At 37.1% G+C, this 16111-nt stretch overlaps 1 protein-coding gene and 1 long non-coding RNA gene across 3 annotated transcripts in view; one reads left to right on the top strand and one right to left on the bottom strand.

The window, feature by feature from the left end:
- Positions 1–381: 381 nt before the first annotated feature.
- DNAJC10 (DnaJ heat shock protein family (Hsp40) member C10) overlaps positions 382–16111 on the bottom strand; it is a 38465-nt gene continuing 22735 nt past the window's right edge. For both annotated transcript variants that reach the window (XM_034428909.3, XM_034428918.3), the window contains 10 exons: positions 15910–16037; positions 13401–13517; positions 12560–12661; positions 11881–12036; positions 9081–9214; positions 7843–7896; positions 7120–7267; positions 5229–5348; positions 3968–4081; positions 382–3068 (listed from right to left, as the gene is read on the bottom strand). In XM_034428909.3, coding sequence (XP_034284800.2) covers positions 3057–3068; positions 3968–4081; positions 5229–5348; positions 7120–7267; positions 7843–7896; positions 9081–9214; positions 11881–12036; positions 12560–12661; positions 13401–13517; positions 15910–16037 — 1085 coding nt within the window. In that variant the 3' untranslated portion in view covers positions 382–3056. The remainder of the gene's footprint in view (positions 3069–3967; positions 4082–5228; positions 5349–7119; positions 7268–7842; positions 7897–9080; positions 9215–11880; positions 12037–12559; positions 12662–13400; positions 13518–15909; positions 16038–16111) is intronic.
- Positions 1211–12460, top strand: LOC117672285 (uncharacterized). Its single transcript, XR_004593160.3, has 4 exons — positions 1211–1299; positions 3867–3928; positions 6260–6302; positions 12388–12460. It is a non-coding gene; the product is annotated as an uncharacterized LOC117672285 (long non-coding RNA).

Genomic DNA, 16111 nt, shown 5'->3' with positions numbered 1-16111 from the left:
AGGGTCCTTTAGCTCCTTAAGATGGCTGATAGGACATGTTTAGTGATTAATGCCACTTTTAGGGAGGGTAAAATGCCACTTCCCTTGAAGGTGGTGTGTCCTCTTGAAATCCAGCCATGTTGGGCAACTTCCACCTAGGCTCCAACTTTCCCTTTTTAGGAGAGCTAGTACGGAATCAGGGTTTCAACATCTGCTCCACAGATACTTGCTGTGGGATCTTTGAGAAACTAAGGGCAGTGGATGGATGGAGTTCAGACACAGTTCATTTTCCATCACTAGAGCTTTGCCTCTTGATTAAAGATTCTCAGAATTTTGAAAAGAAGCAAGACAGTTAAGAACACATTCAGGAAAAAAAATCTGACAAACATTACATATCACCTGAATCCTGAAATACAGTTTAATTTATCATAAACTCTGGTTTGCAATACAATCATGGAGTGAGTGAGACAAGAACTTTTGTCAGTCACAGTGTAGCTCTGTATCTGTTCTGCTTAAAAGGGCTAAAAAGAATAGTGTTTTTTATTTGTAAACTTTACAACTGATTTTAAAACAGAATTGCCATTCTCACACCAAACGTTTATAAAGGTCCTCTTTATAGTACACAGAAGTACAGGCACCCAGGAACAGGTACGGTATATATATTTTCCCCAGACAAGTTGTTTTAGCTTTTGTGCCTTCACATATATTTGACTCCCAATACTGTAGCCAATAATGGGCCCTTTTCACAAATGAATTTGGGCTACTTACATTAAGTCTTCTTCAAATGCAAGCCCAATTAATCAAATATTTATTCTGTGTTTCTTCAATTGCTTGGTCTTCTTCCAGTCTAATATCCAAAAGTATGACTACATACTTAATCATTCAAGAATATAGGAGTGTTTTCCTACAGTGTCGAATCTTTGGCCTAGATTGTATCATCAAGGAGCTCAAAGGTAGGTAAGCCTAAGAGATCTTCCAAACCCTGTCATAAATCAAGTTTCCTTATTAGCAAAACCCATTCTCAGGTATACAGAAAATAATATACAAGTCAATTTCTAAGAGTAAAAGTAAATGGCAGGCAGCTTTTTTTCCCTCTTCCTGCAAGGTAGCATTTTAAAATATTTTTTACATTAATGAATCCTGCATCCCGAATAGGCTATATGAGAAACTGATGAATAAAAACATTTATCAATAGATGTAGTCATTTTATCTATTGTTTTCTATTACAGACAAAATCGTATTCTTGTTTTGCTTTCTATTCACCAGCAATGTCTGTAACCTTAGCCTTGGAAGAAGCATATCTGGAAATTTTATAACAAGGTATGCATTCCTAGCTCAGCTATCACTGATTACATCTGGGAATGGATATTTCAGTTTATGGAAGTACATATATTCTACCTGATCCTTCCATATGCAGAAAAATATTACACATACAAGAAGTCAATAACAATTAGGATATGGTCACCAATAATTGACCTCAACTTGATGACATATAATAAAAAAAGCTGTAAGTGTGAAAAGTGGTGTCCTTATCTTAAAATAACACTGCCTCGTGTCAAATCTTAAAACACCACACTTCATTTTTAAGCAGAGAAAAATTTTTTTTTCAAGTAACTAGCAAGAGAGTTGCAAGGAAAGGTGTGAGAACAAGTGAAATAAAGACTTTAAGAACCTGAAATAAGTTTCATAATTTTATAGGTCTTGATTTGGCATCAGATGAGTATTTATTATACTGCATCAAGGACACTGTTCTCAATCCTTGAACAAGTCTAATGAGACTATCTTAAGTAGGTTCCCAATATTACAAGCTGCACAAAAGTAACCATAACCATCAGTAAATGTTCAGAAGGCACTTGAAACATACATTTATGTTTTATAATTCTGCTTCTTAAGACATAGGGAGTAGGCTGGCAACAAAGCACACTGCACGCCTCAGATGCAGGTTTGACTATCCTGCTCTAAAAAACAGAATAATTCTGCTGTGGCACAAACTGAAATAGGTGTACTCTGAACTGGAAAAATTCCATCCAGATATATCTTTTTATGGGCTTGCTTTTTAAAATGTGTATCTGCTTTGATGTAAAAAGCTTTAAACTGGTCTTCTATAGTTGTTTACCTGGAAGCAAGTTTTGCTGAAATCAATGAATTTCCATGCCAATAGTATCTCACTGTTGCTTCAAGTGATCATGACAGAAGCCATGATGGATAATCCCTCTGTTCATTAATGTTCTTAGATATATTATTACAATCTGAAGAAGGAAACCCTTTAGCCTGGGATGAAAAACCAAACTGCTTTAGCTTGCAACACTGCAACCTTGTGCATGTACTGCCAGCTGCTGAATTGAGTTCACTGTATGACCCTAGAGATGTCATTGCTCTTTGAACACTTACAGTGGTGTTCCACAAAATGTTCTACCAACCCAAGCATGGTTTTCTCTTAGCTGCCATGCACTGAAATCTTCATGTAGTTGTTTGTGTTGATCTGAGTGTCCTTCAACATAGTCTAGAGATTGGGATAACTCATATTCTACATAAAGAGGGTTGAATGTTAAAGGGAATTGATCATTCCTAGATCTTTAGCTTACTCAGTGAATCCTTGACAAAGCACACTAACAGTAAAACCGAAGTTCAGCCTTTTTCTCTCAGAGACGACACCGAAGTTGAGTCTTTTCCCCTCAGAGACGAAAAGATTTGCTTAGTCTTTCTATATTGAAGAAAAGACTATTCACCTGCCATCTTATTGAGGTTCTTTTTTCAACACAAGAAAAGATGATTCTCTAGAGTACGATTGGGAAAGTGGAAAGAAAAAAGAAAAAAATCCCACTACCTATCAAGTCCCATGCCCACAATCAAAGAAGAACAGCCTTCCTGAGGTGCAGTTAGGGTACCAAACTGGTTGCCGGAGTTGACGTCTCTATTACTAAATGTACACTTTGGATGATTCAGAACATGTTCCTTAATAGTTGTAGAAGATTCATGTGCCCAGGAATTTCAGTGCATTTCCTTTTCTTCTTGAGGAACATGATCTGATCAGACCACTGCTGCAGATTCACTATGATTTGAATTCACTTCTTAATTTAGAGTTCATCCTGGTTTTCAGAAAAGGGAAGAAAAGAACAGAAACACAATTGAGCGAGTAAAATACTGAGAAATTATTGCATTCGTAGTCTCAGAACCCAGCTTCTTGTCCTACCTGCTACAGTAATATGAGCTGTGTTACATCTTAAACAGAGGAAAACTCTTTTCATTAACTTTGTTACAAATGTATTAAATTATTTCCTAGTTGTTCAATATCGGTCCCTTTCCTCTTTGGATTAAATCTTATGGCTCACTCTTTTTCATGAACATACTGTTGTGTTATTTTGCAATGATCTCCCAGGGATTGCAAAGGACTCCCATATCAGATTTTTGTTTACTGCCACCTGTTTGGGTTGCAGTCCCATTCAAAGTCAACCTTCTTAACTCCACCGATCTGCAAATATTTGAAATGATTCAGTTTCAACCATGAAATGTTGAAATTGAAAAAGGAAAGGAAAAGAAATGTAAGAATGCCATCCTTTGGAAACAAAGTGGTTTTCTGTTCATAGGATGCATTTTTCCAGGCTTGTATTACATGGCATTTTTGCTTTTTGGCAGTTTCTCAAACCTGGCACGCATATAGCAACCCAAATTCCAGTCACCAAGGCCAACATATCTGGAGGGCATGAAGGAGGGGTTCGTATTAGTAGTTGATCATCCAATAAGATGGGAAGCCCAAATTTCAGTGATCTGATCAAATATTCAGAAAAGTTATTCGACCTTCAGGAGCAACTACTACCGTATCTGGGCTGTAAATATTCAGGAAAATCTCTTTGTTAACATCTAATCATTACACTGATTTTTTGCAGGCCAAATGTGAAAGCTCTTAACAATTTCAAAGATATGGTTGGTACAAGATAATAACATTAAGGTATGTTTTTGAAAAAATATCTTATAAAATATTGCCCACCTTTTTTCTGGAAGATTGTTTTTTCTTTTTTTTAAGGCTTTCTACTTTCTCCATCAGTAGTTCGGCTATGACTTTTGGGTCGTGACTTTCAATCTGCTCCCCCAAAATATTTTTCTTTAAAAACAGAGCAAGAAAGAATGATCAGCTCTGCTCAAGATACATGCACATACAGGAACAAGCAGATTTACAGATGGTTTAATAGTAATATTTGGTGTTGCTTATGTAGGTAATGTATCAGTAGTGGGATTCAAATCCTGTCACTACTGGTTCGCTCGTCGGCATGTGCTCACTTGCGCGCGCCACTTCTGCGCATGGGCAAAGACGTCTGGGCGGATGGGTGGAATCTCCAGCCGCTACCGGTTCACGTGAACCGGGGTGAACTGGTAGAAATCCACCACTGTAATGTATATGTAGGCTTGATACTGTTGTCTTTGGAAAAACAAAGTGATACATATAAATAAAGAATAGCTTAATATTTGGGCTGTTGGTCTGAGCTTGGAAATTTGGTTGCAAAAGTTTTGTCGCCATTTGAGGAGACATTGTCAGTGTGCTTTGAATTGTGCTTGTCTGTCAGAGCACTGGCCTTTAAATAACTTTTGATGTGATGCAAATTAGTGTGGATGTTGTTTGTTTGGCTACTTCTGAGTCATGGTAGCGGAACAAACAACATCCATACTAATTTGCATCACATAAAAAGGTATTTAAAGGCCAGCGCTCTAACAGATGAGCACAATTCAAAGCACACTGATGATGTCTCCTCGAATGGCGATGAAAGGTTTGCAACCAAATTGCCAAGCTCGGAGTTTACACCGACAGCCCAACTACCAACCCGAGCTACTTATATTCAAATACATTTCATAGCTTAATATTGAGAGATCAGGAGTAAGAAATCCCCCCACAACCTCTTTTTGGCTTACAGTACTTAAAAGGTGAACTTATAGTCAGTGAGTGGGGCTCTGCATATGACCAGGTACATTTTATTGGATGCATTTCTAAGATAACACAAGAAGATTATTTTGGAACATATATTAATCTACACATATGTATTTTCTAAAAACACTTGTAAATGCCCATCCTATATCTATCTTAGCAAACCATGGTTTATTAAGATAGAGAACCAGGCATCTAGTACCACATGTCTACACTGGAAGGTGGCTTTCCTGCAGGTTTTCATAAAAGAGTGACTATGGCAAGATGACACAGGTGTTAACCCTCAAATATTCTAATCTACTCCTTGCAACTGCTGATATAGATGGCTTACCTTTGTTCCTTGATAAGGATAAAATTTAACTGTGGGATAGGCTCTGATGCCAGCAGATTGACACGTATGAGCATAGGCCTGGCAGTCAACTTTGCCAGCTTTCACTTTTCCTTTAACTGTCTTTTAAAACGGGGGAAAAAAGAAAAGGAGCTGCATGTTAAAGTCCATTAGTTTAACAATTAGTTTTACTACTAAGCAATTAGGTGAAAGCAGTTAACTTGTCATTCATTCATTCATTCATTCATTCATTCATTCATTCATTCATTCATTCATTCAAACTTTTATAACACTCCAGTCTCATAACTCTGTGCAGTTAATGCTTCTGTCATCCCAAATAACTGATTTCCTAACTAATCAGTTCTCAAGAGCTTCAAAATCAATGGATCTTGGTTCAGCCATTCTCAACTTTTTAGGCTGTTTTAAGGAAAGGAGAGAACTTCCATCCCACCCCAAAATGTAGTCCATTCCTCGCTTGAGGATTTGCCGTTAAGAGGTTTTGTTTGTTTGGAATGATAAAGTAGTTCTAGCATTACTAATACGGACATAAATCAACCAAGCAGATCCTGGGAAAGCGGCCTTTGAACTATCTATTATACAGTGAATTCCTGTGAGAAAGTCACACTCATGTATGAGTTTGAATGACTGAAACTGATTTTCAAAGTTCAGGTTCAGACACTTTCTATCCCACAAACTATCCCTGCTCGTGATCATCTCCTCCTCATTTTTTTATCCCACCTTTTTTATATATACCACCATATAGTCTTGTGGCTATACCTATTCAGAGATAAGCTGATCTTGGCTTATCTGCACATAAATACAGTAATTCAAGGTGGCAAAAATACCTCATACTCCTGCCTCCTATACTCCCCACAACAATCCTGTGAGGTTAGTGGGGCTGAGAAAGTAACTGGTCCAAAACCACAAAATTAGCTTTCAAGGAAAGCCTAGAAGTGACAGTCTTCTGGTTTCTAGGCCAGCACCTTAACCACCAAACCAAATAAGCTAATGAAGTTTGCCATTATTTTTTCTAGATGCTAATAGAGAATTTAGTTGCCAGAAAAGAACTATGCTTAGGTAAGTGTATTGTCAACATTTCTATTTCTGACATAGACTCCATTTATTGTTTTGCTTCAACCGTTATTGCCAACTTTTGAGTTTTGAGAGACTATATTTGAAGTCCTTGGTGCTCACTAATGACCTTAGCTAGATTGACATTACCTAGGTCCATGATGGCGAACCTATGGCATGTGTGCCAGAGGTGGCATGCAGCGCCCTCTCTGACGGCACACGAGCCGTCGCCCCAGTTCAGCTCTGTTGCATATGCTTGTGCACCACCTGCCGGCCAGCTGGTCTTTGGGTCTCTGCCGCGCATGCGCAGGGTGCATGTTTATGGGCTGTGTGTGCTTGCGAGGGACGCATGCGTGAGGGTCTGTTTGCATATGCATGGGGGGCAGGGTGCATGCATGGGAGCATGGGGCATGCATGGGGGCCGGGTGTGCATTGCATTTTGGGGGTTCGGGTGCATGTGTGTGCATTTGCACGCACATGCGCTTTGGTCAATCGGTCTGGAAAAGGTTAGCCATCAGTGACCTAGCTGTGATGTTAGGAGCATCATGATATTGCTCATCAGTGATGTTGCTTACTGTTGATGTCATCTATTTAAGTAACGAAACATCCACACACAAATAAGCAAGCTTAGAAAGCACCAAGGATTCCACATTTCAACCCTGAGCTACATATATTTTCTTCTACAGGAGACTGTATTTGAATGAGAAAAATAATCTAGAGGTTAAAATGCTAGATATCCTGGTTGGGATATAATTTTGGGTCTACATCAAGCAAATTAAATTGAACAAATATTTTCTGATGCTGGAAAACCATAAAAATTTACCTTTGCGAGTATCTCAAACTCTGGAGCAAAATTTTGGCAAGGGCCACACCAAGGAGCATAGAAGTCAATGACCCAATGCTCCTTTCCATTCAGAACTTTATCACTGAAGGCCTGAGGTGTCAGGTCCAGAGACACTTGAGGCAGATAACTAAAAAAACAGAAGAGCCATAGGATTCCAGTGAAATCAACAATGAAGTTAGTACCTTCATGTGAAGGAGTTCAGAGAATCTCCGAGTACAACAAACAACTCAATATTCTTAACAGCAGAGATTTATGAAAGTTCATTTGACTGTACATTTATCATCATCAAAGATGAAGAGCACTTACTGAAATACTGATCAGCCTGAGTTTCAGAAAAAAGTAACATTTTACTTTATTTGAGCGATTATAATCACTCAATTCTTAATTCTAATTAAGATTAATTAGAATTCTAATTAAGATTAATTAGAATCTTAATAAAATTTTGAAGATCTCTAACTATTTAAATGCTGAATCAACTCCAAAAATTTATTCATCAAAAGGAGCTAGGGTAGGCCAGAATTACTGGTTTTAGAAGATGCATTATACACTTGCCTACAATATAGTATGAAAAGCATTGCTATAACCATTGCTATAAACTTCCACATTTCTAAGAACTCTTCATCAGGCAAACTGATTTTTTAAAGCAAAAAAAAAAAAAAAAAGTTTGATCAAGTTGTGAAAAAGTAGAGCTAAGCAACTCACCCAAGTGCCCATCTTCGCAATGAATAGGCATCTCGATGCCAGCCATTGTAGCTACTGTTGAAAGGTATACATATAAAAAAAACAAAGTTACCTTTCTTCTAAAAGATTCAGTTTTGAGAAGATCTGCATAAAAATATCCTTACCCGGAATCTGACTAATAGTGCGCCCTCATCTGGCGTTTCATACAGAAGTCATCCCTAATAGGTGCTATTGGGATCTATTTCACCCCAATTTATCTAAACATCTTTTAAAGTCCCTACACTAGATTCTGTCACCACATCTCAAGGGCAGGAATTCCACAAGTGAGTAGTTAAATACAACTGGCTAATAAAAATGGTGCAGAAAGAGATTTATTCCAAAGAACAACAAAGCACTACGCTAGGATACCTACATCACTACGCTCATTTAGTTTAGTTAACGGTGAGATCCACAATATGAATAGTGACATTTGAATATAAGTCATATTATACATTTTCTTTTTGATAAATATTTAAAAAGAGAGTGATCAAATTACTACAGATCCTATTGTTCAAATATTGAGCAACAGGACCTCGGAAACAAACAAACAAAAAAAGATATTTTGGAATACGTAAGGTGCACCTATATAGCACCTATATTCAATTCTTTAAAGGAGTTGTACACTTCCCCTGGATTGTGTGGTTGTATTCTGCAGCTGCTGTGCAATCCTGGAAAAAGATGCAATGATGTAAGGAGTTGCAAGTAGCAGCTATAGTTGCATTTCCAGCCATGCCAAATTACTAATATGCTTTCAGTTATGAAATAGTACACAACTGTAATGAATAGGGTTTAATCCAAATCACTGAATTTTATATTAGACCATCATTATTTTTCTCATCTACCCAAATGAGCCTGTAGTACAGTGGACTAAAGCACTGTTATTAATAACTGCTGCTTGCAATTACTGCAAGTTCAAATCTCACCAGGCTCAAGTTGACTCAGCCTTCCATCCTTTCAAAGGTAGGTAAAATGAGGACTCAGATTGTGGGGGCAATAAGCTGACTTTGTATAAATATACAAAAAGGATGAAGGCTATTGCTTAACGCATTGTAAGCCGCCCTGAGTCTCCGGAGAAGGGCGGCATATAAATTAAAGCAAATAAATAAGTAAATAAATAAATACTTGCTCAAATCTTCAAAATACACCACACATACAAGCATTTTTAACTAAAGCATTTTTGCATGAATTTAGACTGGAATAGGAACAACTGCATTACTCACTAGTGCTGATAAGAGGAAGCCGATTTTTGTGGGAACAGCCTGATTTCAGGATAGCCTTGAATATTTTCTTGATGACACAGAGAAAAATATTTTTGGCAGTCCACACTACCGACTACAATCAGTCCATTCAGCAACTAAAACAAAGGATTGGATTATTCTAGTTGAGTTGTAAAAATTGCTCCAATAAACCATCCAAACATAACTGCAATAAAAAAATAAATATGTTTTTTTTAAAGAAAACCTACCCAATTACCTTGTCATCTGAAGAGTTTGCTACGAGTTTCTCCCCAGGCATGTACCCAGGGCTTGAGTTAGCAAGAAAGTATACTGGCATGAAATTTGGTAGTCTCCTTATCATCCCTCTATAGATGGACTGTTTCAACTCACTCAATTTCCCTCCAATGTAACAGGAAACAAACCCTGACAGACTTTATACAGCTTGAGGCTGTTCTTTGGCAGTGTCAGAATAAGTGGAAAGATACCTCTTTAACACCAGTACAACTAAGGACAATTTAAGACTATCTCACTCATAGGCAGGGTAAGAGATGTAGTGCACCAATTACATACATGTTAGAAAAGGCCCCCAGACTATCTTTATTTTTGCATGGATTTCAGTTAAGACACCACACTGGGTGTGAAAGGAAAGAATGCACACCTCTCTGTTTCTCCAAAATGAAAAGCCTCTGAATTATATGAGCCTATGTCCTAGGTCCACGATGGCAAACTTATGGCACGTGTGCCACAGCTGGCACGCAGAGCCCTCTCTGTGGGCACGTGAGCTGTCACCCAGCTCACGTCCACTGCACATATGTGCATGTGCCTCCCACTGGCCAGCTAATTTTTGGTATGCGCAGGAGGCGGGACACATGCATGCACGGGGTCACGTGCGCGTGAGGAGCACTGCACGCATTCCAAAAGTGCAGAAACAGGCCCATTTCTGGCCTCCGGAGCCTGAGGAAGGCCATTTTTGCCCTCCTGGAGGCTCGAGGAAAGCCTCCGGAGCCTGGGGAGGCCGAAAACGCACCCTCCCCCCCTCCCCGTGGTGCAGGTTGCTAAAATTTTTGAATCTCACCCCTTGTGCGCATGCGTAGGGGAGCGTGTGGGGGGTGCATGTACGGGAGTGTGTGTGCACATGCGTGTGTATTGCATTATGGGTGCTGTTGCACGTGCACACATGCACTTTTGGCACCCGAAGAGAAAAAGGTTAGCCATCAGTGTCCTAGGTGGTGAATTGGGAGTTTCTATATGTGAATAATGGTTATGGGGATGATAGTAAACCAAACCTTTAAGATCTCATTATGAAAACAAACTAAAGATGAAATGGTAGTAATCGGATGAACTACAGCTGATGTTCATCTAGCTAAGTTTCTCCAGTGAGTTTCTAGTCCAAATTTGCTTGTACGAAAGTTAAGGGAAAAAGCAATTTGGAGATGTTTCTTTGTAGCATCTTCCTGTTCCTAAAGACAATATTTTGCAATTGTAATCAACCAGCCAAGAAGTTATCATTTCCCCCGTAGTTTGCATGAGTTAATGTTCTTTTTCTGGGTTTCTTTTCTCCGACATTCTATGCCATGAATAGCAATGCATTATTCAAAATAACTGAGGAATTTAAACAGACCAGAGCCATAAATCAGATATGGAATTTCAATAATTTCAAAAGAAAAGCATAACCCTATTTAATGTCTATTTTCACTGCATTTAAAAATCTGTTGCACTATTCCAATGAATTCAAACTAGGGAATTAGTTGTTTTGGAGTATCAGTATCCACTACAAAAATGCAATTCATAGGAGCAAGCAGGTAACTTGGACCCTGCTTATGTTCAAGTCTATTATCTGCCTACTTCTTATGACAGAAAGGGAAGAAAATACTGAATGGACTAAATCAATAGTTGTCATGGCAAGCTTAAACTCAGATGAGGAAACCAACATTGAGTGGCCAGTTCCATAATTGCTGGACTAACTGCTGCTTGAGGAGTTTCAGAGGAAGTATAGGAAAACCAGCAGGCACAGCTGCTGCCAATCTCGGAAGATCAGGACCCTAAGTTATCATCATTCGCCCCTCCAGTACAAGGGCTTGCCACGTGGAGAGCAGAATAGAGAAAGGAACGTTACCCTTCCAACACTGGGGTTGTTTTATTTAAGAGCAGCATGCTCAGGCCTCTCTGTTGGCAACAACTTTTAATTTCCTCTGACTGTGTGAGCCTTGACTCCCAATTTGAATAGAATGGCTTGCCTTCAGAAGTAGTGGGTGCTCCATCACTGGAGGCTTTTAAGAAGAGACAGGACAGTGCCACTTGTTTGAAATGGTATAGGGTTTTCTGCTTCAGTAAAGGGTTGGGCTAGAAGACCTCCAAGGTCCCTTCCACCTCTGTTACTCTGTCTTTGAGCTTGGACCTGGAACTGGCTGATGAATCTTCTACAACCCTTGGACTTCATTTGATCACTCTTGTACCTGCTCTTTTGGACTGGAACTTTAAAGCAAGCTTTTGGGGAACTTGTTTCCTCTGCTCTGGGCATGTGTGCAACTGCACTTGCATTTCCTTTTCCTCTTGTTTATTTATTTCACGGATGTATCAGTAAAGTTTGCAACCATCTCTCTAGGGGTTTGTGTATGCTTCCCCTGGAACAGGACAGGAGTTCTTTTATCACAGACAAAAAATATGTAAAAAATTATGATAGACAAAGTATATTAAAATTAAATGTTACGGAACACTGAGGGAGTTTCCACGGATGGTATTTTGGGGGGAAAATGCTGTATGCACTCTAAGACAACTAAAAATAAGCAATATTTGCTTTTACCCTTGCCATCTTCTTCCATTCTGGCATTAAAGCTTGGCAGGGACCACACCACGGAGCATAAAAATCAACCACCCAGATTTCGTTATTCTTCCTTTTCTTCACTAGCTCAGTGAAGGTATCTGGTGTTAGGGATATCACTGAAGGGTTCATAAGATCCTGAAACACAGAATGGAAAAGATTTAATGAAATTCCTTTTCACCAAACGGTGCTAGGCAACACTTCCTCTGGGGGTATAGGTAGCACTTCTCATGACTATATCAAGGTTTAAAATAGGAAAAATTGGTGTTATACAGTTTACATTTCCTTCCTTGTAATTGCTTATGACCTTATGATTATTTATATTTTACTTTGATTGTTTTAAATTAAAATTATTTATTAAATGTAATAATATATAATGTTTTTAATGTATCGCAGCAACATTTGCAACATTTTTTTAAAATATAAAAGTTTCATTACATGAATTTAGGATCAAAATTAATTGCCATTTTTTTCATACATATCTTACAGGCCAAAGAGTCTAACACATCCTTGAATTATTTCTGGCTTGTATACTTCAGGTTTTGTATGATGCTAACTGGACCATTGATGTTCTAATTATATTTGTTTTCCTGTAAAGCTGTTGAGACTCCTGTCAGATTGCAATGTGGTAGAAAATGTTAATAAATAAATAAATAAATACCTCAATAAACTCTAAGATCTGTTCAGCTGAGTGATGTCCTCCATATTCATGCGTGTGAGACTGATTGAATACCACAGTGGTTGGATAAGCTCTAATGTTGTGCTATAAAAGATCATGAAGTAAAAGGTCTTGAGAAATGGCAGGAGCTAGGCCTCCTTTCATTCAGTACTCTGGCAAGCGCTTTCTTCTGAAAACTAAACCAAAGCACCCATATCCTATATCACTGCAGTCATTTATTTTAAAAAAACAGAAGTGAACAAAACACAGGTGTCAGATGGGATAAATATTAGTCAGGTTAAAAAAAAAAGTTTTATATTGCAATTGTATATATTTAAGTCCCAACAAACATGGATAAGACTACAGGTTCAAAGTTACACATTGTAATTCAAAGAACATGATTTTAACTTCTGAGACGTGCTTTGAACTTTTTTTTTTAGAAGTAGAATTTAACTTAAGGAAATAAACATATTTTCTGATTATTAAGACCCAAGCTCTTGAGCTTTAACAATAGATTTGTCCAGAGATATCTGTTATCTGGATATTTATCTATTATAAAGTTATAATTCTATAAAATCAGGTAAACTATTCTGCCTACATTCTATGCACTTTATTCTTCATTTTCAAGGTTTAAGGTTCATAAAGTTTAAAAGTTATAAGATCCTCAAAGAACTAGTGTGTCTGTGCATGTGCACCCCAGCAAGTATATGTGTAGAAGACAGTCTTTCATCTAAATAGAAACTTTAAAAAAGATGTAATTTCTCGATTCCCCCATCATAGTATGTTAATATGTGTAAGCGTATGCCAGTGTAAGTGTATGCAAGTAATGTTACTTGGAACTTACCAAATTGCAAATCCCTTCATGAACCGTACAATCCAATGTCCCAAACTTGAGTTGGCCATACAAATGCTTTGATGCTTTCCTCAGTTCTGGCAATAAAGCCCGGCAAGGAGGACACCACTAATATCAAAGAGAGAATGAAGAAGAAACAAATCTCCCCAGTCACTAGAGAACCATAATTTTTGGTTTTTTAAAAATTTTTTAAAATATTTTCTTGTAACACAATATGACAAACATATAACATACAACATATAAATATATCTTCTTTTTTAAACAATTTCTTAATGGTCTTCTCTCCATTTTATATCTTTCTCCCCGTGTTACTTTTATTATTTCATTTTCTTCATTGTTCCTTTTTCTTTGGTTACATTGTATTTTCTAACACTAATAACCTTATATTTATACATTTCTATATATTATATACATTTTTTACATTTTTAGATTTTCCCCTATATTTATTATTCTCTATTTCTATTCCCAAATCATTCATACCATTTATTCTAAATTATGTAATAATCTGTGTCTTCTTTTTCTTTAATTTCTTTTGTTAGTTTGTCCATCCCAGCACATTCTAAAATTTTTTCTATCACTTCTTCCTCTGTTTGAGTCTTTTCCTGTTTCCAATTTTGTGCATATGTTATTTGAGCAGCTGTTATGTGTAGAATCAGATATTTTATTTCTTTGGTGTATGTTCTCATGAATATTCCTAATAAGAATGTTTCCGGCTTTCTTTCGATTGGTTGGTCTACTATTTTTTCTAGCCATTTCTTTATATTTGTCCAATTTTTTTTTGCTGCCAGGCACGTCCACCATATGTTCCATGAGTTTTCTTGCATTTCCAACAGGTTGAGGTATTATTTGGGAACATCGTTGGGAGTCTTGTTGGTGGAAGGTGCCATCTATAAAACATCTTCAGCTCATTTTCCTTGTATGCCGTGGATAATGTTAATTTTGAATTTACTTGCCACATTGTTTCCCATCTCTCCAAATCTATTATATAATTAAAGTTCTGTGCCCATTTCATCATTGTGTTTCACTATTTCCTCTTCCATTTTGTATCACAATAAGAATTTATAAATCTTACTAATTAACTTCTCATCTGTCCCTAGTATAATTTTATCACATTCACGTTGTTCTCTTTGTATTTCATGTTTTTGTATCTTCTTTATATTTAGATTGGATCTGTGTGTATGTCCACCAGTCAATATCTCTGTTTAGATCCGATTCCAATTCTTGCTTTGATTTCAGTTTTCCTTGTTGTTCTATTACATCTCTGTATCTTATTATTTTATTTAATTCTATTAAGTTTGGATGTTTTACTGCTTCTATCGGTGAAAGCCAAATTGGTATTTTTGTATAATGTTGTTTTTTAATTTTCAACCAAATTTGCAGTAACACATTCCTTAATATATGTCTTTTGAAATAACTATGTATTTTGTCTTTTCCGTCCCAAAGGAATGCGTGTCAACCCACTTGTAACTCGTGTCCTTCTATTGCTAATATTCTTTTGTCCCTTAGTTCTATCCATTTTTTTAACCAGGTTATTCTAGCAGCTTGATAATATAATTCCCATTCTGGGAGTGCTACTCCCCCTCTATCCTTTGTATCCTGTAAGAGTTTAAGTTTAATTCTTGGTCACTTTCCCTGCCATATAAATTTGGATGTTATTTTATTTAATGTTTCAAAGAACTTTTTTCCCCAATTTTATTGGTATGACCTGAAATAGAAATAACAGTTTTGGCAAAATATTCATTTTTATGGTGGCGATCCTTCCCAATAATGATATCTGTAAGTTTCTCCAATTGTCCAAATCTTTCTTGATCTGTATTACTATTTTATCATAATTGTCCTCTTTGATTGAGGAGCCTCTTGCCGATAACCAAATCCCTAGGTATTTTATTTTCTTGTTTACTTGAATTTGTATGTCGTTTTCCAAATCTTTTTCCTGTTTCTTTGTAAGATTTTTAATTATTAATTTTGATTTATTTTTATTTATCTTAAGACCCACTACTTCTCCAAATTCTTCTAATTTCTTAATTAGTTTTGGTCCTGATTCCAGTGGTTCTTCTACTATAAACACCAAATTGTCGGCAAAGGCCTAGACCTTATATTCTTCTTTCTTTATCCTTAAACCTTTTATTTCTTGACCTTCTCTGACATTCTTCAAGAGCACCTCCAATGTTAATATATACAAAAGTGGAGAGAGTGGGCATCCCCGTCTTACCCCTTTTGTTATGCCAAATTGTTCTGTAGTGCCATCATTCATAATTATTCTTGCCGTTAGTTTTGTATCGATTTTCCCTATCATTTTTTCAAATTTTGTCCCGAATTGCATCAATTTTAATTGCCCCATTAAAAATTTCCAATTCAAATGATTAAATGCCTTTTGGGCATCAAGGAAAACCAGCGAAACTGGCTTTATATTAAAAGTGGAACTAGAACTCACAGTATCCTTGATTCTACCTTCGTTACTTAACTACCACACAAAACTGGCTCTTGATGAAATACTTACAGGTGCAAAAAAATCAACAAGCCATGGTTCTTTCTCTTTGCCAGGAAAATTTTGAGGTCCAAGTGTAATGACGTGGGAATTCACGCTCTCCTTGGCAAAGGCCACTAAATCATACAGAATATTTTTCCCTGTAAAAGGAAACAAAAATAGAGATGTGGTGTAGACAGCCACCTACTGTTCGTTCAGCAAAAGACAGGCAAAA

The sequence above is a fragment of the Pantherophis guttatus genome, chromosome 1, assembly GCF_059756535.1.
Source record: "Pantherophis guttatus breed Tessera chromosome 1, ASM5975653v1, whole genome shotgun sequence".
NCBI classification, from domain to species: Eukaryota; Metazoa; Chordata; class Lepidosauria; order Squamata; family Colubridae; genus Pantherophis; species Pantherophis guttatus.
Note: the sequence above shows the minus strand (reverse complement) of the source record. Positions and strands in the feature narration are given on the sequence as shown.